The sequence below is a fragment of the Colossoma macropomum genome, unplaced genomic scaffold, assembly GCF_904425465.1.
Source record: "Colossoma macropomum unplaced genomic scaffold, Colossoma_macropomum, whole genome shotgun sequence".
NCBI lineage: Eukaryota > Metazoa > Chordata > Actinopteri > Characiformes > Serrasalmidae > Colossoma > Colossoma macropomum.
The window spans coordinates 28,639,596-28,654,315 of record NW_023494794.1 but is presented as its reverse complement, the minus strand read 5'-3'; the positions used below and the strand labels follow the sequence as shown (position 1 = coordinate 28,654,315).

Sequence of the window (14,720 nt, the reverse complement as noted above, 5' to 3'; positions counted from 1 at the left end):
ACAATATTATAAACTATTCAGCAAAATGATCATTCAATGTTTCAAGAATTATATGAAGAAAAAGTGAATGAATGATAAATAATATGCTGTAATTACCTATTCATGTAATTTTTTGTTACATTTTTTGTCGCCTCGATATTTGATCTCCACTTTTGAAACTAGGGCTGCTCGATTATGGCAAAAATCATAATCACAATTATTTTGATCAGTATTGAGATCACGATTATTTAACACAATTACTCATCGACTTCGGAAACATGCATTTATTAAACTTAAAAAAAAAGGTCTTTTCAACTGTAGATTTCCTTTAACTTTAAATAAAATTCAACAAAACAAATAATGTAAAAGACGTAAATAAATCATATATGAATATATACAATGAAATAAATAATATAAACATAATAAGTAAATATAAATAAGTTCAAAGTAATTAAGATCAACTGTGTTGTTGTGCACAACATACTGAAAACTACTAAAGATAGATATAAAAATAATAACTAAATAAATTAGACTACAGTAGATGAGCTCGGGCTTTAGGGAGGGGCGAAAGTGCACCGCTGTAAAGGAAAGGTGTGCACTGGATTTATAACACAGGACAAAACGAGATAATTATTGCGAAACAGAGTTGTTTTATCTCAATTATCTTGTTTGCATAATTATAATTAGAAAACTGATTAATTGCTCAGCCCTACTTGAAACATGATTAATTCTGGAAACTAACTTTATTGTAACTTATGTCTCAGTGATGCAACTAATTTTATTGTACTGAAACTTGTTGAATACAAACTTCTGAACAGTAGTGTAATTAATACTGTATAAGCTTCTATTACCTGTTAGCTACATATATTATATTTATATATATTATATATATTTTGGGAGGGAAATTTTGAAAAATTCGATTTTTAGCCAAACTGTCGCTAAAAGTCCTCTTATCTGATCCTCCAGGTAATTAATGCAATAGAGCAGGACTACCGCCTGCCCCCCCCTCCGGAGTGCCCCACCCACCTGCACCAGCTGATGCTGGACTGCTGGCAGAAGGAGCGCACGGCCCGGCCGCGCTTCACCAACATCGTCTCCGCCCTCGACAAGCTGATCCGAAACCCCGCCTCCCTCAAAATCACCGCCCAGGACGGAGCAGGGTGAGTGTGTGTGGCCATGTGTGCTTGTATTTATTTGTTTGTGGGGTCCGAATCGCCCCAGTTTGATGAAAACATGACGGTTTAGTGGTTCTTGTGGGAACTTTCCATGAGGAAACACACTTTTTACACCTCCTGCTCAAATTTCATGTTTAGTTGCTTTTCCTAGATGAAAATTAACAAACAGGGATCAAAAGTAAATATTTTCTGCAATATACATCAAAGTTAAGCATATAGGTTAAAAAATAAAGCATATAAAATATCAAACTGTGCCATTTTATTTAATAAGTTCAGCAAATAGACAGTATGAAAATGTGTCCTCCCCTGTAGAGGATTTGCACTGTGATATCTACAGGAAACACACACAAACGGATGTGTGCAGAAGTTTCGGCACCCCTGGTGAAATGACACGTAAAAATTAGAAAATCAACAAGACAAGTCTTTTCACCAGGGTGCCGAAACTTTTGCATACTTTTGTTTGTGTGTGTTTCCTGTAGATATCCTCGTGCAAATTCTGGAAATTCTTCCTCTTGTCTTTCCCAGCATGGTCACTTGTCAATCAAACACCTATTAGTTAGTGCTGTGGCTTTAGCCCCGCCCCTCACCCCCTCCAAATTCCTTCGGCCAATAACCTGTCAGTTAATTCATTAGCTTCACCTTGGTCCACTCAGCATGGCCTCTTGTCCATTAGGTTGGCCTCCTTTATTCTCAGCATGCTGACCTGTCAATCAAAGCTCCTGTAAACATGCCACCTGCTGCTCGGTTTAGCTGCCTGTCAATTACACACAGTGTGGCTCCTCCCCCTTTTCCTGCAGCTGTCTGTCAATCAACTATTGACATGCTTCTCTCATTGGCTGGGTTGCCTCAGGGTAACAATCCAGCAGTCAATACGTTCTTTATTCCTTCTTTCTCTGTTCTCTCCTTCGGCCTGCGGTTCTAATGAGGTTCTTAATAATGTGCTTTAAAGGATTTTATATGTTTTTAAACAAAGCAGATATTTTATTTATTTACTTATATGTGTTTGTGCTGTACTTAATTGTCATTTTAGCGTCCTGTTCATTTCATTATCTTCTCAATCTTTAATGTGTTGTATGTTTTGTTTTGAACCGTTTAAATGACAGATTTAATTCTTTTTATCCAGTCATTGATCTTGATGTGGACCCACATACAGACCCTTAGAGTTAAAGGGGGTTTATTACGAGGCATTATAAATAAATTTAACTCTCTCTCAGTCCGTCCCACCCCCTGCTGGACCAGCGCTCTCCCCCCACCCCGGCCTCCTGCAGCTCTGTGGGTGAATGGCTGCGGGCGATAAAGATGGAGCGCTACGAGGAGAGTTTCCTGCAGGCCGGCTACACCTCCGTCCAGCTGCTGGCACACCTCAACACAGAGTGAGTCGCAAACAAGCGTCGCTTATATACGCGCACTCTTCCAGCTGGATGGGTCAGCGCATCCTAAACCTGCCAAAAACTTAGTCAGAGTCTGATCACCCTTTATTTTGACAGTCTTTATACTTCATATGAGAATATAAGAGCAACATGAGCTGGTGCTTTAACTTGTTTATGGCTGAAGACAAGAGTAGTGTCTGTTTTTACTAGTTGTAGATTTCAGATAACGTTAGCTTAAACTAACAGCATGATTTAAAATCCGTGTCATATTTTTATAAATATGACACCATATATGTCATATATTTCATATATCATATATTTCGCTGCTGTTGGAACAAAACCTCGTATCTCCAAAATGGTAACTTTACAGGAGAAGGAAAAAACACACTTCACTTTTAATGTAAGTCAATGGAACCAGACGTCTTTCCAAGTCATTTTGGGTCGTTTCTTTTGGTCCATTCATCATGAAATTTACACACAATGTAAAGAACAACAGACACTTTCAAATTATGCCAAAAACTGAAAAAGAACCAAAATGGAGATACGAGGTTTTGTTCTGACAGCAGCGATGTACTAATTAGGCACCAGTTTTGTCGTTCTCGTTTAAAACTACAGGGATCTAGATATTATTTCTACGATGCTATTGGTAACTCAGCTAACATTAGTGCTAGCTAATATTACACTTTAAAAAAACTATGGTTCTACGGGGTTCGTTAATAAAGGGAATGGTTTAGAACTATAAGTTATATGTAGGACCACTTCATGCTTAAATGGTTCTCTGCACGGTGAAATGGTTCTTCAGACCGATGGAGAATGTGTTGGATGTGGTTCTATATAGCACCAAGAAGGGCTATAGAAGTTTAAAGTTGAGAAAAAGTTCAGTTTTATGTAACAGATATTGAGCAGATCATGAATAGCCAGCGAGTAGTTAATGATTTTAGACGGCTAGCTTAACTAGCTACCTAGTTAGGTATCGGTATCTTATTGTATTGATATCTTATTGGTATCTTAGGTATTGGTATTGATATCTTACTGTATTGGTATTTTATTGGTATCATATTGATATTGGTATTTTAATGACATCTTATTGGTATTGGTATCTTATTGTATTGGTATCTTATTGGTATCATATTGGTATTGGTATCTTATTGTATTGGTATCTTACTGGTATTGATATTGGTATTTTATTGGCATCTTATTGGTATCTGTATCTTATTGTATTGGGATTTTATTGACATCGTATTGGTATTGGTATCTTATTGTATTGGTATCTTATTGGTATCATATTAGTATTGGTATCTTATTGTATTGTTATGTTATTGGTATCTTATTATATTGGTAATTTATTGGCATCTTATTGATATTTTTTACTTTTTCATCTTAATTTTTCATCTTACTGGTATTGCTATCTTATTGGTATTGGTATCTTATTGGTATTGGAATCTTATTGTTTTGGCATCTTATTGGTATCTTATTGTTTTGGTATCTTATTGGTATTGGTATCTTACTGGTATTGGTACCTTATTGATATTCCTATCTTATTGTATTGGTATCTTATTGGAATTTTATTGTTTTGGCATCTTATTGTATTGATATCTTAGCTAATATTAGTAGAGGCCTGGCTAATGTTAAGGTTGTTTGGACAGAGTTTTTCCATGGTTGACCCAGTTTCTGGATTCTGGTCAAATTCTGTTGATTATCAAAAGAGTTAGGTTGGGGTTTGGGTTGAGATTAGCATTAGAATTAGCATTGGGCTTAGTGTTAGTAAAAGTTATGGTATGGTATCAGTGTGAGCATCTTCAAAGCATCTGCAGTTGACCACCAAAGTGTCCACAGTGAAATAGAAGAAAAAAAAAGTTAAGGGTTGTGATATGTTTTTATAATATGATATAGAAGGTATGCTGATAAATATTAGGCTGAAAAGTTTGAGACTTTGAAAGAAAAATAAATACATTTTGGAATTGTAACGTTTCTCTCTGTCTTTCTTTGTTTTAGGGATCTTCTGCGGTTGGGCGTCACTCTGGCCGGCCATCAGAAGAAAATCCTGTCCAGCATTCAAGCTCTTAGGGTTCAGAACAAAAGTCCCAATAACATTCTGTACTGACCACACACACTTACAAATAAAGACACGTCACACACACACGCAACATAAACACACACGCACACACAACCCACACGCATACAGTGTAAACAAACACAAACACATCTCAAGACTTGACTGGAGAAGCTCTTCCTGTGACCTGACCAATCAGGAACTCCCGTCCGCCGCCAACTTCCAATAGACGGGGAGTTTGTGTTTAAGTGGCCAAACAGAGACTTTGTGGTGCTTTAGGAGTTAAATAACTTCCTGTTATTGGCCGTGGATGCCGTCATTGGACCTGAATGGCATCACAGCACGTCTACGGGAACAAAGACTGTGCCAAACGAAGACATTAAAAAAGACAAAAATTGTCTTGTCAGACAATGCTAATGCTAACGTCGCAAAAAAGGGAAACAGAGAAATGTCAGATGCCAATCCAAGGACTACGCAGCGCGTGTAACGTTTTCAAGAGAGTATTTTTCTAACGGATTGTATTATCTGGGAAAAGACTGAGGAGACACAGCAGCAGATGAGGACAGAACTGCTAAAGAGGAGGAATGTGAACTTTTTACGACGGCGTATTGCGGACAAGCCCCGTCAGGAAATAATCTGATTGTAATCTGTGATTTTTTTTTTTCCATCCTGTCTGTCTGAGCACGCAAAGTGTGTGTATGTGTAAGAACGTTGACTGAATGACTGTACCATGCACCCACGTTCTGGTGAGGACGTGCTGGAAGGAACCACTGTTTTACTTTGCTTTTAAATGAGCGTGTTATCTAGCAGAGCATCAACCGGGCCTGTACTGTATTAGCACTTGTTCGTACACTGCCTGTCAAACGTTCGAGGACACCGAACTTTTCTTAAAACTGTTTTTTAATACAGATGAACATGATGTCTTTGTCGGTTTGCCAAAAAAAATAACATAATAAATAGAAAGCTCTTTAGATTTTGCCCCTTTTTTGTCAAAATTGCGCTTTTTTCTTCTTGTTATGATGTCAGAACTCAAACTTTGCAGGTTTTGCTCCACGCTTGGGCCAAGAGTGTTTCAGTATGAGCTTTTAGCAGCAGTTTGGAGAATAAAACCGCCCCATCATACCAAGGAAGACACTTTGAAGAAGAAGCTGAGTGTTGAAGTCTTTAGCACACAGCTGCAGCTATTTTTTGTACTTATTTTGTTACTTAACTGAAAATTAACCATGAAAAACAGAAACTTTGTCCAAGGTGTCTCCAAACTTTTGACGGGCAGCGTATTTCTAAGAGAATGGCATTTTATTCAGGCAGAGAGGCAACCAGCGATGAACGGCCAGTGTTGCATTAGTAGCCACTTTGTACACACATATACAAACATTCAGAGCAGCTGACACTCGATTGACACAAAGAGAGAAGAAGACAAGGCCCAGTTTGTAAAAGAAAGGTGATTGTTCTTTCCAGAACAGCTGGGATTGAGATGTTTTTCATTTTGGACTGGATGCTACGGTGCTAGTTATGCTAAAGGAATAGTTTGGCTAATATTTCAACTTACACGCTATCAACCTCAAATATAGTCGATCAGTCCAAGACAAGCTTGCTTTTTAAGGCTCAGCACTGGAGCTAATGTTGCTAATAGGATGCGGATAACCAGACAAACCTACAATCAAGAATGCGACGCATTAAAACTGCATTGCATTTTATATGAACAAGGATTTAAAGGCGATATATTCATCATTTTAAACATAAATATAGCAGCAAACAACTTTTTTCTATGTAAAGACATGACGGAGTAACAGCATCCGGAGCAGAGAGTGAAGCCACGCCCCCTCTGTGTGAGCTGTAATCCGAGCTTCTCTGTTTTTTTTTGTTTTCATAGCCAGTCTGGCCGTGCATGCATGTAAACGTCGGCCCTCCCCACGTTTTGTTGTGCATGCTAAACTTAAGGCGGAACAGGAAAATAGGAATTAGAAGCTGGTGAAAAAGAAGCTGATTTCAGCTTCACTGAGAGTTGAAATGCCTGAAAACGGATAAGGAAGCTGCTCCTTTTGCTGTTTCACAGAATCAATAGTCAGTATTGTTTTGTCCTGTTTGCGAGTGTTTGTGATAGCACCTGGTTAGCTTCACAACAGAAACTGTAGCAACAGTTTGCTAACACACATCCTAGCTAACGTTAGCTGCAGTACTTGTTGTGTCGCTGTTCATGCTAATGTTATTTCATGGTATTTGTGTGTACGAGGTTTGCGAAGGGTTTTGTGGCCACAAAGACCTAAAAAGGTCTGTTGGCATCGACAATGCACGTCCACAGGGTTGGGGGGCGGAGTTTCTGAAGGAGCACTGAAGGGAGGGTGAGTTTGTTTTGCTGTTGAGTTCAAATATCGACAGTCGTTCTCCAGAATCGTTTAGTGCACCTTCAAGCTTTATCGAATGAAAAACACGGGTAACGTAACAGATACGACAGCAGGGTAATGTGGTCTACTTACTTACACTTACCACACATTATTAGCCCAAGTTAGTGAACAAATATGGCCTGAACGGAGTTAGCCTGAAGTTCATATGCGTAGTTTGAACAACAATCGATGCAAACATTGTAGCTTTTAATCATGGGACCAACTACAGATGCTAACCACTAGCTAACAAACATGGCTAGGTTTTCTGAAAGTATCTTAGTACAAAGATCATTCTTAAATGATAGAGTGAGAATCACACTGAACACTCTCTCTACCAGAGAGGCTGATCTAGACAGAGACTAAAGCCAGTGTCACACTACACGACTTTTACCCCGATTTTAGCCCCGATTCTCAGTCTGAGCTGGTCGGCTCTAGTCTTCAGATTTCTGGGTCAGTCGGAGTCGACAGTTGGAGAGAGAGTCGAGTCGTGTTTGAGGGGCGCAGACTCAGATTTTTGGCCTCCTGATCGCGTTTCAGAGCAGTCAGAGTCAAACGTTTGAGTTTTTCAACCCAACTCTGAGCATAATCTAGTGTAAAGTTGTCGACGACTTAATCTAAACGGATTCCTGCAACAGCCAATGAAAACTGAGAGCGCGAAAGAAGAAAATACAGCAAGTAAACAAAGTAAAATGGCAGAAAGTCTCTCACATCTGGAGCGAAGCTTTTTAATGAGCTGAGTTTAAGGCACAATCGAGTTTATGTACATTTAAAACTCTAAAAATACCAAACTGATCACATTTTTAAATCAATGATCCACTTAAACATGTTTACCTGCTGCTTCTTTACTGTTTCAGCGCAAACGGCAGAGAAAACAGCAGCAGCGGCTCCACGTTTGTTTATTTGCATCTCCTAGTAACGAGAGAACGCGAGAGTTCGTGCGAGTTCATTGAGCTCCGTTCGGTTCAGCAGCAGCTGAAAAGTTGAGTAGTGTGTGATCCGTAATTGTTTAGTGTGGATCCACAAGATTTCAGTCGCTCAAAAAAGTCAGACAGTGTGAGACGCCCAGTCTTTATAATCTGTTAAGACTTTAAAAGTCGTGTAGTGAACCCAAGGCTTAAGATGCTTTTGGGAAACTGGGTCCACATTTGTAGGCCACAGCTGAAGATTACATTCAAGAGAAGCAACACAGTGTTTAAAAAAAGAGTCAGTTGAAGCTTAGCTTAGCGTGTCATGTGGCTAAATATGTGTATAGGATGGTTTAATCTCTGCTATAACTGTTTATCAATGGCTCCGAGTCGGAGTCGGAGTCGGAGTATTTGGCAGGTAACCGTTAATCGGTTAATCAATAACATCCCTAGTAGCCAACAAATAATGTAAGCTTATGATAATTACCCCAACTGCACGAACTCAACCCACATCAAGTTGTGAAATAATCTCTAGTAGACTTGATTGTGTGGTTTCTAACACTTTAAGACACACTGGTCTATATAAAGATGGACAAGTTAGCTACCTGTTAGCTACATTAGCCTCATAGCTCCAGTGCTAAAACTAAAGAAGCAAACTTCAGGCACCAGACACGTCTCAGACGGTCGACTACATTTGGAGTAAAAGCTAAAATGAGGTATTTTTTAACATTTTTCTGCCAAACCGTTTCATTTCCAGCTCAGTGCTCATGCAGATTTCATCATCACGTGGACCACAGGGTTCAGAAACCTGACCACTTCAGTGAACTTTGACCCAAAGTGTGGGACTGTGGTTAGAGGATGAGTTTTGGTCTTCACATTGGAGATCTATAATTACAAAGCAGGGAGATGACGATGATTATTATTGTTATTATTATTATTATTATTATTATTATTATTATTATTATGCTGCCTTTCTTTTGATGTATAGAAATCTCTGGCTTTATGTAAATGAGTTTTAATTCTTCTTTTCCGTGTCAGTGTAATCTGTGTTTACTTCACAATAAAGATTTACACCACCAGCTTTCCTCTCTTCCCTCGTTCATCCCGCCTCTCTCTCTCTCTCTCTCTCGCTGTCTCTCTCTCTCTCTCTCCGCTACATTTCAAATCCTTTTAAGTGTAACCATCCATGTACACACACACTCACACACAGAACACAGGTTTGTTTTTCAACTTTGTCAGGACACATCCACATATGTATGAGGCTATGCGTATATAACTATAATGGTAACTTTACAGGAAAAGGGGAAAAGGAAAAAACCTACTTTACTTGCAGTGTAAGTCAATGGAACCAAAAACTGAAAAATTACAAAAATGGGGATACAAGGTTTTCTTCAGACAGCTGCGAGATATACATATATATATATATATATATATATATATATATATATATATATATATATATATATATATATGGGCCACTCATGGGCTGGAGGTTAGGTAACCAGCCTTGTGTTGGTGGTTTAATCCCCTGAGCCGACAGTATGTGACTGAAGTGCCCTTGAGCAAGACACCTAACCTCCAACTACTCCCAGTCACATACCGTGGATAGGGCTACCCACCAAGTGTGCTCACTGCCCCCTAGTGTGTGTGTTGACTAGTGTGTATGTGCTGTTTCACTGGACAGATGAGTCAAATGTGGAGGTGAAATTTCCCCGTATATATGGGGGACATATTATAGTGTAAATATAGTGTTTTATATATATATACATACACAAAAATGGTTTCAATACATTCGATACATTTTTCAAGACAGACAAATTTTGCCTTACATTAATATTGTGGTTCCATTTTCAGTGCATTGGAGACTTTAACATTATAAAAGTACATTATTTCCAACAAAGGCTGTGCTTTATAGTGTTCCGATGTAACGTTCTAGCCACAAGCTAATGTTATCCTTGAGCCAGAACACTAGCCATAAGCTAATACGTTAGTCGTCATACCTTCTTTACACTAAGATACACTGCGATACAATTCAATACAATATGTTCTACTATTGTATCTCTAGTAATTGCGTCACCTATGTTAAAGTATACATTTCAATATGTAATATTATGTCGTTTTTTCAAGTGTAGCCCTAATCTTAATCCTAATCTGATCATCATGAGCTAAAGATTAATGCTTTTGCACTCTCTGTTTAAAAAAAAAAAAAGTTTTTGTGTAAAAACACTTCACAGTCAGAACCATTTCTTTCTGAAAAGGTCCTGAAAAGGTACTAAAACAAGCAGAGCCACACACACACACGGACACCTGTATGAAGCGCATTTCCATAATCGTTTCGGAATGATCCGATTTCTCAGCAGAACTCCGTCTCCGTCGTTTCTCCCCCCGTAGACTCGCTGACCTTCACTGCACCGGGAGGAGATGAGTGTTGGGTTTTTGGGAATAAGGATCTATTCCTCCTTCTCTTTCCGCCTTTCCTTCTTTCTATTCATCTCTCTCGCTCTTTCTCCCTCTCTTTCCCCCCGAAGACATCCCTCCTTCCCTCCGATCCCTCCTTCCCTCCGATCCCTCCTTTAAAGGAACGGCCTCGGCTCCTGAGGGTTTCCCGGCTTGTCCTTCACTTCAGTCTTTAACCTTCTCTCACTTTCTTTCTTCCACTTATTCACTCTCTCACTCTTCCATTTCTCACTCTGTTTCTCCTATTTCTTCTCTCTCTCTCTCTCTCTCTCTCTCTCTCTCTCTCTCTCTCTCTCTTTTTCACTCTTTCTCTTTATCTCTGCCTCTACTGCTTTCTCCGTTTTGCCTTTCCTTCTTTCTCTCTCTCTCTTTCTCTCGTCTTGCTTTTTCTCCTTCTATCTTCTTTGAATGTTCATGGTTCTATATAGAGCCTTTTGGAAAAGGGTTCTATATAGCACCAAAAAGGGGTCCTTCAACTGTTATGATGTCAGTCTTGTTACAATAGAAGAACCCTTTTCAAAAAAGTTCTATGTAGAACCATCTACAACATATCCATCAATCTGAAGAACCATTTCACCATGCAAAGAACCATTAATCAGGCAAAGGGTTCTTTGAATGTTCATGGTTCTATATAGAACCTTTTGGAAAATGGTTCTATATAGCACCAAAAGGCGTTCTTCTATACACTTAAAATGATCTTCAAGGCTTCTTTAGTAAAGAAAATGGTTCTAGATAGAACCATGAACAGTCAATGAACCCTTTGCATTATTAAATGGTTCTTTGCTTCACGAAAGGGTTCTTCAGATTGATGGAGAATGTGCTGTAGATGGATCTTTATAGAACTATTTTGAAAGGGGTTCTATATAGCACCAAAAAGGGTTCTTCTATTGTTACGATGTCAGGCTTGTTACAACAGAAGAACCCTTGAGTGGTGAACCGGACCATCAGAGTTAGGACTTAGAACCGTTTGGCCTGGAAATGTCAAAACTAAAAACTCTATGATAATGCTAAATTCTGCTAGCGCCCCCTAAGGGATTCTAGTAGTATGTTAGTGCAAAGCTAACAACAATTTACATGACCATTTTATGGCCGTTCTAGATTAAACACAAGCCTGTAACTGTGGCCAATATGAGAACATTTATCACTTTTGTGAATATCACATCACTGTATGTCACGGTAAGCTTTTCTGGGCATTTTGCGGATGTTGTCAATTCTTAATATAAATCATATCATAATATATCAATTAGTGTTCAATTAAATACAGTCAGTCCTGTTTAACTGAATTTAGTGCAGCCATGTGAACTGCTGAACACAAATCTCTGGACTCAAAATTCATGGTGTGACATATTTTGTATCAGACATTATATTATTTGTGAGCTTTTATATAACGGTTAGTTTCGGCCACGCAAGCTGATTGGTTGAGAAGTGTTCTAACCGTGCTGTTATTTCACCATAACATCACAGGGTTTTTCACAAACACTGTATCACTCCACTGAGACGCCGTTGCTAAGCAACGACTGTGACAGCTGTAGGAGACGCTCAAGCCATTTGAATGTTTTTACTTCTTACTTTGCCACAAACAGAAAATGGATACTTTTAAGATCACATTTGACCGACAGCTGATTTGGTCAGACTCTGAAGATGAGGCTACACTAAATTCCCAAACTGTCAGTTGGTCTGTGTGGAGCTGGAGAACGAACTGCCGGCTGTGCAGCGAGTGGGCGGAGTTCGTTACTCTGACGTAGCAACAAGCTGCTCGTTAAGGAACTATAATTTGGTGAAGGAACTGCGAACATTAAAACATATTAAACGCCGCGTTCACGGCCCAGTTTATTAATTTATTACTTTATTTATTTAACTGTTGTATAAAAGCGATAGAACACTCAAGGAGTGTGTTACCGCCAATAACATCACGGCTGTGATGATCTACAGCAACCAAATCCCTCCCTCTCGGGTTCTGTTGCTTAAGTATGTATCAGTTTCATAGTGACGCTTTCAGTTCTGCCATAGAGCTGCAGCCACTGTTTTCCATTCCTAACAACTACCTGGAACACTGCTTAGACTACGGCTCGTATTTACAGTCAGTTATCTAGAACTTTCAGAAGATGTTTTTCTCACTAAACTGGTCTCATTGTAAATCAAAGCATGACTGGTTGATTCCTCTGTCACTTCCTAATTATGCTGGTAGTTAATCTAGCGTGTGAGGCCTTCAGTCCAGCTCCTGAAGTCCTGACCAATGGGAGAGCTCACTCCCGTCTCAGCCTCTTTTGTTCTGTTTCTCTCTCCTCAGTTTCTCCCAGTGTCTGATCTCAGTTGGCTGTCTGGATGATGTGACAAACAACAAGCTGTCTGCTTTCTCTCTCTCTCTATCTCTCTCTCTCTATCTCTCTCTCTCTCTCTCATACACATACACATTGACTCACACACACACATATATATATATATATATATATATATATATATATATATATATATATATATATATATATATATATACACCTATACCTTGTATATCTGTGTCCACTGACCATATAGTTTCACTCTGTAGTTCTATAATTACAGACTGTAGTCCATCTGTTTCTCTGCATACTTTGCTACCCTGTTCTTCAGTGGTCAGGACCCCCATGGACCCTCACAGAGCAGGTACCATTTGGGTGGTGGATCATTCTCAGCACTGCAGTAACACTGACGTGGTGGTGGTGTGTTAGTGTGTGTTGTGCTGGTATGAGTGGATCAGACACAGCAGTGCTGCTGGAGTTTTTAAACACTGTGTCCACTCACTGTCCACTCTATTAGACACTCCTACCTTTTGTTTAGCACTTGATTTCTGTATTGGCTCAGCTACATTATAAATGAGAGTTTAAATAAAGGTTTAAATAAAGGTTGATTGATTGATTAATTGATTGACATCTACAAGGTGGATCAACAAGGTAGGAGTGTCTAATAGAGTGGACAGTGAGTGGACACAGTGTGGGGGTCCTGTGGGGGTCCTGACAATTGAAGAACAGGGTAACAAAGTATGCAGAGAAACAGGGACTACAGTCTGTAACTGTAGAACAGAGTGTAACTATATGGTCAGTGGAGCTGATAAATTGGACTATATATATATATATATATATAAATTCTCGGTCTGTCCACTCTCCGTCTCTCTGTCTGACTCTCAGTAATTGGCCGCTGTGTCTCTGTAAACATATTAATCACTGTCACGTTGACTTCTCTCACAGTGGGACTCTGAGCCTCTACAAGGTGAAACACACACCACTGCCATGCTCACATCACACACACCTCTGCTTTATACACACCATTTGTCCACCTGAGGGGCTTTTAAAGAAATTCTTCAGCAAAAAATCAGTTTCTGCCCCTTTTACCCCAAATGTAGCTGATCAGCCCAGACGTTTGGTGTCTGTCATTCAAAGCTGACATAGCTACCAAGTAATAGACGCATATGTAAACCTATTTGCTGACTAACTATGCCCAATCTGGGAGCAGCACAGCGTCGCCAGCAGAGCAGCAGTGGGGGGTTAAGTGCCTTGCCCAAGGGCAAGGGATTAATATAACCTGGGATTACTTCTATAGCTTGTTTTATAGCATGGTCTTAATATAATATGGGGTTATGTGTACAGTTTGTTTAATAGCATGAGATTAATATTGCCTGGGATTATTACTACAGTTTGTTTTTATAGCATGGGATTAATATAATCTGGGGTTATGTGTACAGTTTGTTTTATAGCATGGGATTAATATAACCTGGGATTATTTCTACAGTTTGTTTTATAACACAGGATTAATATAACCTGGGTTTATTTCTGCAGCTCGTTTTATTGCATGGGATTAATATAATCTGGGGTTATTTCTACAGTTTGTTTTATAGCACATGATTAATATAACCTGGATTTATTTCTACAGCTCGTTTTATTGCATGGGATTAATAGAAATAGGTAAAAATGAATGACATGGTGGATTTGGACAGCACTAATATCACTAGGAAACACTGGTAATAATTGCACTCTGAATACAAAACTAACCCCGTCCCAAAACTACTTCGTGTTTCTGCATGTTGCGAATGCTGCACCACGCAGCACCACGACTGTCAGAGTGAAAAGCGCAGCGTTGGTTGATGCTGCACAGAAAGGTACCCGGTGGGTGAAGTGTTTTGGTAAATTATGCGGTTTATTTTTACCCTCCTGCATACCTTTGTGAGTTATGTGCAGTTTTGGGCTCGTCTGGTTTGCGTCAGGGGACTGGTAGGTGTCTGAGGATGTGTGTGCACGCACAGGACTTTCATCTTTAAAAAGAAAACAAAGCACATTCCTCAGCGAGACCCCCCCCCCACACACACACCCATCCCCCTGCACTTATCTGTGTCTCTAAAACAATGCCCTCCTCACCACCTCCTG

At 39.4% G+C, this 14,720-nt stretch overlaps 1 protein-coding gene across 2 annotated transcripts in view; it reads left to right on the top strand.

Annotated features, from left to right (window-relative positions):
• The window catches only part of LOC118814894 (ephrin type-B receptor 4a), a 70,175-nt gene extending 61,230 nt beyond the window's left edge, over nt 1-8,945 (top strand). The window contains exons 15-17 of one of the 2 annotated variants that reach the window (XM_036580754.1): nt 946-1,139; nt 2,369-2,527; nt 4,520-8,945. In XM_036580754.1, the coding sequence (XP_036436647.1) occupies nt 946-1,139; nt 2,369-2,527; nt 4,520-4,628 (462 nt within the window). In that variant the 3' untranslated portion in view covers nt 4,629-8,945. The remainder of the gene's footprint in view (nt 1-945; nt 1,140-2,368; nt 2,528-4,519) is intronic. The other variant, XM_036580755.1, reaches the window with a different exon arrangement.
• Nucleotides 8,946-14,720: the final 5,775 nt, after the last annotated feature.